Below are 12,678 nucleotides of genomic sequence, written 5' to 3'. Positions count from 1 at the left end.
CCTCCAAAACATGAAATGATCGTATGGCGGAGGTATTTTTCTGTACCCAGGTAGATAATTGCAGACGTGATAGAATGTTGTGCTCTGGGCGATGCTACAGACTAGGTCATGGAGCCATATGCTTAATTACATCACCAATACTATCACAAACATTTTTACCGTGACTTGTGAAGAAATTCCACTCTGCATTAAAATGAAAATCATGATACGCATGGTACGCACATTGAAATTTGAACTTTTATCTTTCAGGAACATTGGAATTGTTTCTATCTTTTGTAGTTTGGAAGCAATAAATGTTTGAAATCTGTTGCCTCTTTTTGAATACCCCTGTATTTATCATTTTCTGTTGCAAAAAGCCCTAGACAATTTTTTCCAGTTTTACAATAGTTTTGTTAATACACACTGCTGAAAGAAATATGACACTATAGAAGATGCTAAACCCCAGAATTCAAACAAAATCAAAATGTTGTTCATTTTAATTACTACTCTTCATAATGTTTCCTGGATGGCCACAACATTCAGCTTCCATTTGATTCAGCTTTCAGCTTTAATTACTTGTTCAGTTTGGTTACTTTGACTTTCAACACTACAGTCCAGCTAATGAAATCACTTGGCAATATGTCCCATGAATGACATTACCTGTTAAAATGAAGTTGTTATTCAATTTTAATTACTGTTCAATAATTTTACTTTAGACGGACATTGCCATTTACACTTTACAATTCTTGACTTTAATGTTAATGAATGAACCTTTCCTGTAATTAAGATTTCACTCGCCTGCAATTATCTTTGCTCAGTGCCCAGTATGATTCCAAAATATATATTTGGTGGTTGTGTGAATGCTATTTATTTACATTTTAAGGGTCCGTTGACATTATTTATAAACTATGACATTTTTCTTTGTCATATATGTGATGCAACTGCGAGGGACGTCGAGCACGTCCCACGTGTCCTCCGATCGATCCACTGCTGTGGCCGCCCTGGGTACTGCCTGCACTGAGGTTGACCCCTCACCCCTGGTGGAGTTGGAGATCATTCCAAAGTCTGGCAGGCAGCGAAAAACTTTCCAAGGGGCCTATCGTAGGGCCTCCCCAATTCGTTCGACGAACGGGTTTCGGGCATTATTTGTGGCTGACAATGTATCTGAGCCGGATGCAGTTGTCTACTCTGTTCCAGAGGAAGCTTCTTGGCCCTCAAGGTCTGGGCATTCACAGAGCGTGGGTTTGCTGGTAGTTGGGAGCTCCAACGTTAGGCGTGTAATGGGGCCCCTTAGGAACATGGCTGCCAAGGAGGGGAAGGAAGCCAGTGTGCACTCTGTGCGCATTCCAGGGGGTGGGAGTCATTCCGGATGTGGAAAGGGTGCTTCCGGATGCCATGAAGAGTACAGGGTGCAGCCAACTGCAGATGGTGGCTCATGTTGGTACCAATGATGTGTGTCGCTTTTGATCAGAACAGATTCTGTCTGGTTTCGGGCGGCTAGCAGAAATGGTAAAGACTGCCAGTCTTGCTTCCAAGATTAAAGCAGAGCTCACCATCTGCAGCATTGTCATTAGAACCGACTGTGGTCTTTTGATGCAGAGCCAAGTGGAGGGTCTGAATCAGAGGTCAGGCGTTTCTGTGATCGTGTAGGCTGCAGATTCCTTGACTTGCGCCATTGGGTGGTGGGTTTACGGGTTCTGCTTAATAGGTCAGGAGTCCACTACACACAGGAGGCAGCTACACGGATAGTGGGGGCTGTGTGGAAGGGACTGGGATGTTTTTTAGGTTAGAGGGTCTCAGGGAACCACAGAAGGGGCGTCCGTTTAAAAGTGGGCAGGTAAAACAGAGTAAAGTAGTTGTAGAAATGATTGGTTTTGTAGTTGTAAATTGTCATAGCTGTGTTGGGAAAGAACCAGAGCTCCAAGCTCTAATAGAAAGCACTGAAGCTCAAATAGTTGTAGGTACAGAGAGCTGGCTAAAGCCAGAAATAAGTTCATCTGAAATTTTTTCAAACGATCTAATAGTGTTCAGAAAGGAAAGATTAAATACAGTTGATGGTGGAGTATTTATTGCTATCAGGGGTAGTTTGCCTTGTAGCGAAATTGAAGTAGATAGTTCATCTGAAATAGTATGGGTAGAGGTTATATCTGACAATCGGACTAAACTGTTAATTGGCTCGTTTTACCAACCCCCCAACTCAGAAGATATAGTTGCTGAACAGTTCAAAGAAAACTTGACTCTCATTTCAAATAAGTACCCCGCTCATACAATTATAGTCAGTGGTGACTTCAATCTACCCTTGATATGCTGGAAATATTATACATTTAAAGCCGGTGGCAGGCATAAAAGTCATCTAAAATTGTACTGAATGCTATCTCAGAAAATTATTTTGAACAATTAGTTCATGAGCCCACTCGAAGCGTAAATGGTTGCGAAAGCATACTTGACCTTTTAGCAACAAATAATCCTGGACAAATAGTGAGTGCTGTGACGAATACAGGGATTAGCGACCACAAGCCAGTTGCTGCTAGGCTGAATACCGTAACACCTACAACCATAAAAAAGAAATGCGAAGTATATCTATTTACAAAAGCTGATAAAAATGCTCTTAACACCTTTTTAAGAGACAGTCGTCACTCCTTCCGATCTGATCATGTAAGTGTAGAAAAGTTGTGGAATTTTTTCAAAGAGATAGTATCAGCAGCAATTGAGAGATATATACCACATAAAGTAATAAGTGATGGTACTGATTCCCCATGGTACACGAAACAGGTCAGATTGTTGTTGCAGAAACAACAAAAAAAAGCATACCAAATTTAAAAGAACGCAAAATCCCCAAGATTGGCAAAGTTTTATAGAAGTTTAAAATATAGTGCGTACTTCAATGCTAGATGCTTTTAATAACTTCCACAGCAGAAATTCTGTCTCGAAATCTGGCAGAAAACCCAAAGAGATTCTGGTCATACATAAAGCACACCAGTGGCAAGAGGCAATCAATACCTTCACTGCACGATGACAACGGTGCCACTAAAGTATAGTTATTAAACATGGTTTTCCAAAGCTCCTTCACCAAAGAAGACAAAGTAAATATTCCTGGATTCCAGTCAAGAACAACTGTCAAGATGAGAAATATAGAAGTAGATATCCTCGGTGTACCAAAGCAGCTTAAATCACTTAATAAAGGCAAGGCCTCCGGTCCAGATTGTATACCAGTCAGGTTCCTCTCAGAATATGCTCATAAAATAGCTCCATATTTAGCAATTATATACAACCACTTGCTTACAGGAAGATCTGTACCTAAAGACTGGGAAATTGCTCAAGTCACACCAATACCCAAAAAGGGAAGTAGGAGTAATCCGCTGAATTACTGGCCTATATCACTAATGTCGATTTGCAGTAGGGTTTTAGAACATATACTGTATTCGAACATTGTGAAGTACCTCGAAAGTATACTGTATTCGAACATTATGATGTCCTTCAAAGAAAACGATTTATTGACATATAGTCAGCACGGATTCAGAAAATATCATTCTTGTGAAACAAAACTAGCTCTTTACACTCCTGAAGTAATAAATGCTATTGACAGGGGATGTCAAATTGATTCCATATTTTTACATTTCCAGAAGGCTTTCGACACCTTTCCTCACAAGCGTGTTCTAACCAAATTGCGTGCCTACAGAGTATCGCCTCAGTTGTGCGACTGGATTCATGATTTCCTGTCAGAAAGGTCACAGTTCGTAGTAATAGACGGAAAGTCATCAAGTAAAACAGAAGTAATATCTGGTGTTCCCCAAGGAAGTGTTATGGGCCCTCTATTATTCCTGATCAATATTTTCCAGGCTCAGGTGCTTTTGGCTCACCTCAGATGGTCAGGTTTCTACGATCACAGCACAGCACTTAAGCTCTTATTTATCTTTGGCCAAAATTCATAACAAATGGTGGTGACCACGTGGAATATGAGTAGCCGTGTTAGGTTGTTTGCAGATGATGCTGTCATTTACTGTCGTGTAAAGTCATCAGATGATCAAAACGACTTGCAAAATGATTTAGATAAGATATCTGTATGGTACGAAAAGTGGCAATTGACCCTGAATAAAGAAAAGTGTTAAGTTGTTCACATGAGTACTAAAAGAAATCAGCTAAATTTCGATTACCTGATAAGTCACACAAATCTGAAGGCTGTAAATTCAGCTAAATACTTAGGGATTACAATTACAAATAACCTAAATTGGTATGATCACATAGATAATATTGTGGGTAGAGCAAACCAAAGACTGTGATTCATTGGCAGAACACTTAGAAGGTGCAACAGGTCTACTAAATAGACTGCTTACACTACGCTTGTCTGCCCTATTCTGGAGTATTGCTGTGCAGTGTGGGATCCGCATCAGGTGGGACTGATGGATGACATCAAAAAAATACAAAAAAGGGCAGCTCATTTTGTATTATTGTGAAATAGGGGAGATAGTGTCACAGACATAGTACGTGAATTGGATTGGCAATCATTAAAACAAAGGCGTTTTTTGTTGCGGCGGGATTTTCTCATGAAATTTCAATCACCAGTTTTCTCCTCCGACTGTGAAAACATTCTGTTGGCACCCACCTACATAGGGAGAAATGATCAGCACGATAAAATAAGGGAAATCAGGGCTTGCACAGAAAAATTTAAGTGCTCGCTTTTCCTGCGTGCCATTCGAGAGTGGAACAGTAGAGAGACAGCTGGAAGGTGGTTCATTGAACCCTCTCCCAGGCACTTTGTTGTGAATAGCAGAGTAATCGCGTAGATGTAGATGCTCAACTGTCATGTTATCATTCTAATTGTATGTCAGAGATGGTGTTTATGATTAAATTTCTATCATCATCAATAAAAGGAAATTTTATCCAATGTAAAAGTTAGGGCTGTCTTTTGTTCTGGATTATCTATGTGCTGAGAAAAAATTTGTCTTACTTTTAAATATAATTTGTTCATTTTTATGATTTTAGAGATTTATGTTTTTCTCCTCCCACCCACACATCTACATGTATGTTCCTCTTGGCCCAAGAGTCCTTCAAAACAGTGCCACTCATCTTATCTCTGTTTTGACATAACTAAAATACAAAAATTATTTTCCAGTTACAAATGTAATATTGTTCTCGGATAAAGCACTGTTCCAAAAAGAATTCATGAATCAATGTAAGCCTTTCAACAGATCTGATTCTCTGTAAGATACGTAAAGCATATCAGAATATGAAGTGTCGATGTCTGTCTGCTATCTTTAAGCCAAGGGTTATCTACAGCTCTAACTACAAGAAGTCAAATGAAAATCTTATATATATTTAAAAACTTTTTCTTTTTTTTTTTTTTTTTTGTGAACAAAACTGGAAACATAGTCTCTCTGGTGTTCAACACGCTTCCGTCAGCACATAGGAAATGCACAGATTCCTCTGAAAAAAATCCTTTTGGTTATGTGCACACCACTCGTGCATCTCCTGCTGCACCTCATCATCAGAACAAAATTTCTTTCCTCCGATGTCCTCTCTGAATGGTCGAGATATGGGGTAATCACTAGGTGCAATTACCTTCTGCTTCAAAGTACTGCAGTAGTTGTTCACAGATGTCAGTGTGGCCTTCTTTCAATAGCATCCATCTTGCAGATACTTTGTGAAACTTACGCTAATGTGAAGTGCTGAGCCATGACTAATGTTCAGATTTGTCACTGTTTCATCCGTCATCACAAGATCATTTCCCATCACAATCGCTTCAACGGCTGCAGTGGACTCTAGTGTCACATCATGGTGTGCCTGACCTAGGTGTCTGTCATGGAATTCAAGCAATTTCTGAACTTAAATATTCCATTCGTACATTTTCCGCAGTGATAGACATGCATCACCATACTAGACCTTCATTTGCTGATGGATTTAGATACATTTTGTACCATCATTGCTATCCCAGAGAGCTCATGATTCTTTCGTGAGTTCATACATGGTGCCTATGGGTCCCCGAGCTATTACTGCCCAGTCTTCATTCCCAAACTGCATTTCCTTCACTGTGCCCCTCCCTCCCCATCCTTGCTCTTTCCCTGCTGCCCCTCATTCCCCACTGCCCCCTCTTTTCCCACTCTTTGTTCTCTCTTATGCCGACCTGGCTATCCGCCTGGTTTCCTGTATTCCTTGCATTTTGTTCCCCTTGCCTTTTCTCTTTCATCCTTACTTTTGGTGTTTTTGATCTCCTTTTGGAGTTTGACCTCCACTTTTACATTTTCTGTCTGTAGTGTGAGCCATTTGGGAAAAAACTCCCTCCCTAGTGTCTATAGTGTGTATTCCTCTCCCTCCTTCCTTTCCCACTGTAGCCCCCCTCTGCACCATTAGATCATCAGCATATGTAGCCAGTCTGTCTGGTGGGGCTGTCTTGTACCCATCCATCTGAGCACCCTTACAACACAGGGATCACACTTCTGATACTTGAGCTATTGCCTCCCCATTTATGCCTAGGATTACAGAGCATTGGCACTCCCAGCAACAGCCACCATGCTGTAAGGCCCATGCTGTTTCCAGGTGGCACCCATGGGGAGAGACCCTGACGAGTGGTGGTATCAGGGCAGATGCTTTGTGTGCAAAACGACCCTGTGGCCAGCGCTTCCCTGGCCACACCCTGGGAGGAGAGCCAAACTTGTCAGCTTGGAGTGAAACAATTTCCACGGTATCTGGTCTGTAGTAGGACGGATGGGGATACATTCACCACCACAAAGCCGTAATTTTTTGCAGAAAATATCAAAGACAAGTTTGGTGAAGCGGAGAGTCTCAGGAAGATGCGGTCGGGTTCCTTTTGATCAAAACCTCTTCTGCTACCCAGTTTGCAGCTCTTCGTGCTTGTGATCGTCTTGATGATGCCCCATTGTACATTACACCTCACTATTCATTGAATAGGGTCCAGGGAGTCATTTTTCACAGGGATCTCATCCTTCAAACTGATGAGGAATTCCGGGTCAATCTGAAATGATGGAGCATTCATTTTGTTTGGTGCATGCAGAAAAGTTGTTAAGACAACCGCACTGATGTAGGCGCCCTTATTCTGGCTTTTCAGGGAGATACTCTCCCAGAGAAGGTAAAGGCTGTGTGTTATTGGTGTGACATGAAACAATATGTCCCACCACCCATGAGGTGCTTTCGGTGCTTGTGTTTCGTGCACATCTTCCCGATGTATGGCGGACCCTCTATGTGGTGACTATGGACATCCACTCCAGGAGGGGAACCCCTGCATTCCGCCACCTGTGTGTGTAAATTGTCACTCTCCACGCTCATCATATTGCCCGGTGTATAAGAAAGAAAAGAAGATATAAGAGTATAAGTCCCTGGATTGTTTATTTTATACTAAGGCTTGTCAGAAATTTAACTGACTTCATCATGTATCAATGACTTCTGCTTTTGCCTCTGTTATGTCCTTTCCCCCTCCTCCCTCTTTCTTATCCCACTCCCATCCCTTTTTCTCTCCCCCTGCCATGCAGTTCCCCCACCCTCCCCTCCATGTGCCGCTCCCCTACCTGGCTGAAGAAGTGCCCTCCTCCTTCAGCACCCACTAGTGCTAGGGCTCCCTCCCAGGACTTCTTCCTCTGGCTGGAGGCTACCACAACTCGGCCACATGACACACAGTCTATGCACTCCAAAGTTGCCCACTCTCATTTGATTTCAGATCTTGCAGAAGCTTACTGACCCTCTGTGCCCTGTCCTCCTCAACCTATGAAAGAGGAGGAGGAGGACAAGCCCCCATCCCCTTCCCCCGGTTGTTCTATCTCCTCCTCTGAGTCATCATATTTATGGGTGTCATTCCATCGTCTATGGTGACGTGGTGACCCAGCGGCATGTTTGTCTCCAGCCACATCGCCTCTCATGTGGATACCCACTCCATGATTATTCAGTGGAACTGTAATGGATACTACCGTAACCTCCCAGAGCTGCAATCACTTATTGTCTTTTACTCAGCAGCTTGTGTCATTCTTCAGGAATCTCATTTTAATGACCCTTCGTGGGTTCTGTGCTTTCTATGTGAAACAGGTCAGCCGCACGACAGCTCCGGTGGCTTCTGCACATTGGTCCATACAGATATTGTTAGTACATGGATCCCTCTTCATACTCAGTTTAAAGTGGTTGCCATTCAGGTCTGCTTGGACTCTGCTGTCACAGTTTGCAATCTCTGTATCCCTCCTGACAAGCCACCTACATCTGCTGCCCTAACTCCCCCTCTCCCTTCCTTGGAGATTTTGATGCCTATCACTCTTCGTGGGACGGAACTCCGTCATCTAGCCAGGGGTTCGTCATTGACCAATTTCTTGTGGACCATCACCTGTGCCTTCTTAATGGTGGGTCTCCTACTCACTTCAGTGCTGCAAATGGCACTTTCTCTGCCATTGATCTTTCACTCTCTTCCCCTACCCTTCCCTTCTTCCTTCCTTACACTGGCTGCCACACAATGACCTCTGTGACATGACCACTTCCCGTTGATTCTTTGGTTCCCTTTCCACCCTCTGATGACCAGTTTACCTCACATGGTCTTGCCATCATGCTGATTGGCCTCTATATATCTCCCAGATCACATTTCCACACTCTTTGTCAGGTTGTATTGATGAAGTCATCCATAATCTGTCAGAAAAAGATAATCCACATTGCTGGCATTGCCATTCCCTGCTTGATGGGCTTCGTTCGTCTACAGCCAGTTCAGTGGTGGAGCATGGTTATTGCCACTGCTATCTGTGATCATCACTTCTACGCGGTGAACCTTTTACTGAATGGGAACTTCCGGCTTTTGCTTCTTCTGGCTCTCCCTTCTTCCCATGATTCAGCTTTTGGCCCTGATTCCACCCATAACCAGTAGATTCAACACCTCAGTCCTCCTCAATGCCAGTATCTCCTCCAGATGTTTAAATGTATTTGGCTCCAAGGCATTTTCCCCTCTCAATTGATAGACAGCATTGTGGTTCATATCCTTAAGCATGGCAAGGTTCCATCATCCCTGGATTGTTACTGACCCGTCAGCCTGACTAATGTCTCCTGCAAAGCACAAGAATGGATGGTGGCTCATCAGCTCAATTGGGTCTTTGAATCTCAGGACCTTTTATCTCCTTACCAGTGTGGCCTTTGGGAGATATGACCTCGGATCAGTCATCTGCTTCAATTGAAAACTGCAGTTCAGCATGCATTTTCTCAATGCTGCCATCTTATCACAATTTTCTTTGATCTTTGTAAGACTTATGGCACAGCTTAGCACCATCACATCCTCCTTATGCTCCATGAATGGGGTCTTCAAGGCCCCCTCCCCATTATTACTCACCAGTTCCTCTCCCATTGATTGTTCAGAGTCCTGTTTGGTGCAGTTCTCAGCTCTCAGTGGACCCAGGAGAACGGTGTTCCACAGGACTCTAATCACTATTAATGGACTTGTGTCCTCTTCCAGATTGTTGGTCACCTTGTTCTCTACGTGGATTATTTCTGTATTTGGGCTAGCTATGACTCGGTGGCCTCTGCAGAATGAGAGCTCCAGAGTGTCATCCAGCATGCTTCCATGTGGACACTTTCACACGGTTTTCAGTTCCCTCCCCTTAAGTTGATGGTGGTGCATTTCTGTTGCTTTACTATGGTCCATCCTAATCCAGAACTTTAAGTTGATGCCCAACACCAGACCGTGGCCCCCCAGCTCCCTTTCTTGGGTCTTCTTTATGACAACAAGCTTACTTGATTGCCCCATATCCGTCCGTCATCTGAAGGTTGGCTGTTTGTATAACCTCAATGTTCTATGCTTCCTTGCCCACACCTCTTGGGAGGCGGATCATTCCAACCATCTCCGACTTTACCAGGCTGTCTCATCTGGATTATGGTTGTCAAGTTTATGGATCAGCTGCCCCTTCCACACTGCTCCTCTGGGACCCAATTCACCATACTGATATCCTTTTAGCACTGGGTACCTTTCACACTAGTCCTGTCAATAGTCTTCTGGCTGATGCTGGATCAGCTGCCCCTTCCACACTGCTCCTCTGGGACCCAATTCACCATACTGATATCCTTATACCGCTGGGTACCTTTCACACTAGTCCTGTCAATAGTCTTCTGGTTGATGCTGGGATCCATCCCCTTTCAATTTTCCAGTCCCAACTCCTGGTTTCCTGTCTGCTCTTCCCCTACTCTCCACTCCTATTCTATTATTTTTGCTGCTTTGGATCATCGCCTGCCTGTTGCCTCCATTGCTCCAATGGTGTTCCGTTGTTTTTTCCATACACTCTTACAGTAGTTTCAGGATATCATTGTTTTTTACATTGATGGTTCTAAATCTGCTGATCATGTGGGATGTGCCGACACATCTTCTGTTGGCACAGAACACCATCTGTTGTCTGCCTTGAGAGAAGTGTTTACTGCGGAATTGATGGCCATCTATTGGGCCCTGTTGTGCTTTATTAAATGGTCCGCCGTCACCTGAGTTTTGTTAAGTACAGACTCAATGAGTGGCTTTCAGTCTATTGCTCAGCGTTTTTCCCTCCATCCTCTGGTCTCTGCCAACCATGACCCAGCAGATGCTGCTCGGTTGGTCAACTTCCTTTGGGTCCCTGGCCACATACGTATCTCGGGCAATGAACTTGCTGATCGTCTGGTTGGGGGTTGGCCACCTACCACCACCCCTCTCTCTCCCCCCGTTCTCTGTACCCTACATTAAATTCATTTTTGCTCAATTGTAGGCTGACTGTTGGGAGACTACACCCCCCCCGCCCCCATCTAATAAACTTCACACGCCACCAAGGAGACATCCACAATGTGTGTTCTTCCCTCTGTCTCTCCCAATGGGAATCTGTCATCCTCTGCCATCCTCTTGTTGACCATACTAGGTTGACCTATAGGCTTTTACTCCACAAAATGACCCCCTCCCCCCTTTTCACCTTTGGAGTTGTGGTGGTGTGCCCACGGTGATCCATATTTTGTTGGACTGCCCATGCCTTTTGGGCCTTCACACTAAATATGGCATCCCATCTTCCTTGTCTTGGGTATTAGTGGATGACTCTCACATGGTTACATCTGTCCTCAGTTTTATTCATAAAAGTGGTTTGTACTTTCAGGTATGAGTCCTTGAATTTTCCTCTGGAATTTGAGTCCCTCAATTAGCGTAGGCATTGATTATGGAGTCCTTTACCTTGCCTCCGCACTGGCCAGATACTCCCCACCTTTTCTGTACATTCTGTCTGATCTGTTGTGCTGTTTTTTCCCCCGTTTCTTGTGTATTGTCCCCATTGTATCATAATAATGGTGTGGTACTGTGCGTGTGTCGGGGGGACAATTGGGTGGTGGTGCTGGTGCCCCACCGTGCATAGCATTTCTAGGGCACCCCTGCTCTCCCTATTTCTGCCCACCCCCCTCCTGTTCTTTCTTCATCCTGCTGCCCTGATGTTCCTTTTCTGTCTTTGTTTGCACATTATCCCTTCCCCTTCACTGGACTATGCTGTTTGTGTTATTCCTCCCTTGATTTCTGCCATCCTAGTTCATGGTACTGATGGCCTCGCTGTTTGGTTCCCTCCCCCAAAATTAACCGACCAACCCAGCATACCTTCACTGCTTAGAAAACATATGGCAGAATGCTGTTATTCCTTCATGAATGTCGCAAGCAGGGCAGCCATTTTGAGCTGGTATTATGGCCGCGTTTCACAAGTTTGTTGTGTGCTGCTACCCGTAGGGCATTCCGTACTGTGAACTTGCAGAACTTTGGTGTGAAATGTCGATTAACTACACTTTTAAGAGGTTTTCATTTGACTCCTTCTCATAGCTACATTGGTAGTCAAGTCACTGCCCCTTCATTTATTCCAGCCAGCCTCCAATTGCTCATTGGCGTCTGTAGTGGCACGAGAGATAACTAGAGGCAGCACACAACTCAGATATGTGACATACTAGCCGGTTAACCAGATCAGATGACCAGTTTTATTAGTAATTCATATACTACAGAGCAATTTCACTTTTTAATTCATGTATAATAATGAGTAATGTTTCAATGAAAATAAATTATATCTTTCATTATGTAAATAATTTTAATTTATGTTTCAGATTTATTGGAAGCTTATCAAAAATGGCTGCCAGAATCTGCTTATAATGAAGCTGCATTGCTGTGGCCACCTGTATAGAGATATATTGTGATGAGTGTAAAGATAATTGTATGTATTTTTGTAATATTTGTTAAATAAATATTATTTATATTTGTTAATTAATGTAGTGTGTCAGTAACTTCATTTTTCTTGTACCATATTAAAAATAAATTGCAGATTGGTTGCATTGAAATCATCAAGTCTGACTGTCAAGCTGGAACCTGGATGGTAGGTACTCAGAGAGCACACAGGATAAGGTTACAATTATGGATGGGGCCGTAAACAGTTACTGTGAGTCACACAATCACACACAACTTTATTTTTCTAAGAACCACTGATTTACACATTGCTTTAAAACATCACAACTAGACAATATGGCTGAAGGCCTAGTTAAAGAAAACTTGAGATGCTTTCTGGGCTGAAGGCCCAAAACCACACCAAAAACAAGAACGGCTGAAGGCTTGGCTTAGAAATCAAAAGCAATTAAAAATAGAAGGTAAATTTTTTAAAAAAGAGAGAAAAAAACATGTAATTGAGTTGAAGTTAAATAATCGGATGGCAACCCAAACTAGGGATGGCCCAAGGATCGACCAACAATTTAACCAATTCC

The 12,678-nt window shown here is 43.2% G+C and overlaps 1 protein-coding gene across 1 annotated transcript in view; it reads left to right on the top strand.

Moving 5' to 3' along the window:
* LOC124711988 (probable ATP-dependent RNA helicase kurz) overlaps window positions 1–12,187 on the top strand; it is a 131,781-nt gene extending 119,594 nt beyond the window's left edge. Inside the window, exon 16 of the mRNA XM_047242273.1 lies at window positions 12,031–12,187. Within this exon, the coding sequence (XP_047098229.1) occupies window positions 12,031–12,107 (77 nt within the window). The 3' untranslated portion in view covers window positions 12,108–12,187. The remainder of the gene's footprint in view (window positions 1–12,030) is intronic.
* The last annotated feature ends 491 nt before the right edge of the window (window positions 12,188–12,678 follow it).

The sequence above is a fragment of the Schistocerca piceifrons genome, chromosome 8 (assembly GCF_021461385.2).
Source record: "Schistocerca piceifrons isolate TAMUIC-IGC-003096 chromosome 8, iqSchPice1.1, whole genome shotgun sequence".
NCBI classification, from domain to species: domain Eukaryota; kingdom Metazoa; phylum Arthropoda; class Insecta; order Orthoptera; family Acrididae; genus Schistocerca; species Schistocerca piceifrons.
Note: the sequence above shows the minus strand (reverse complement) of the source record. Positions and strands in the feature narration are given on the sequence as shown.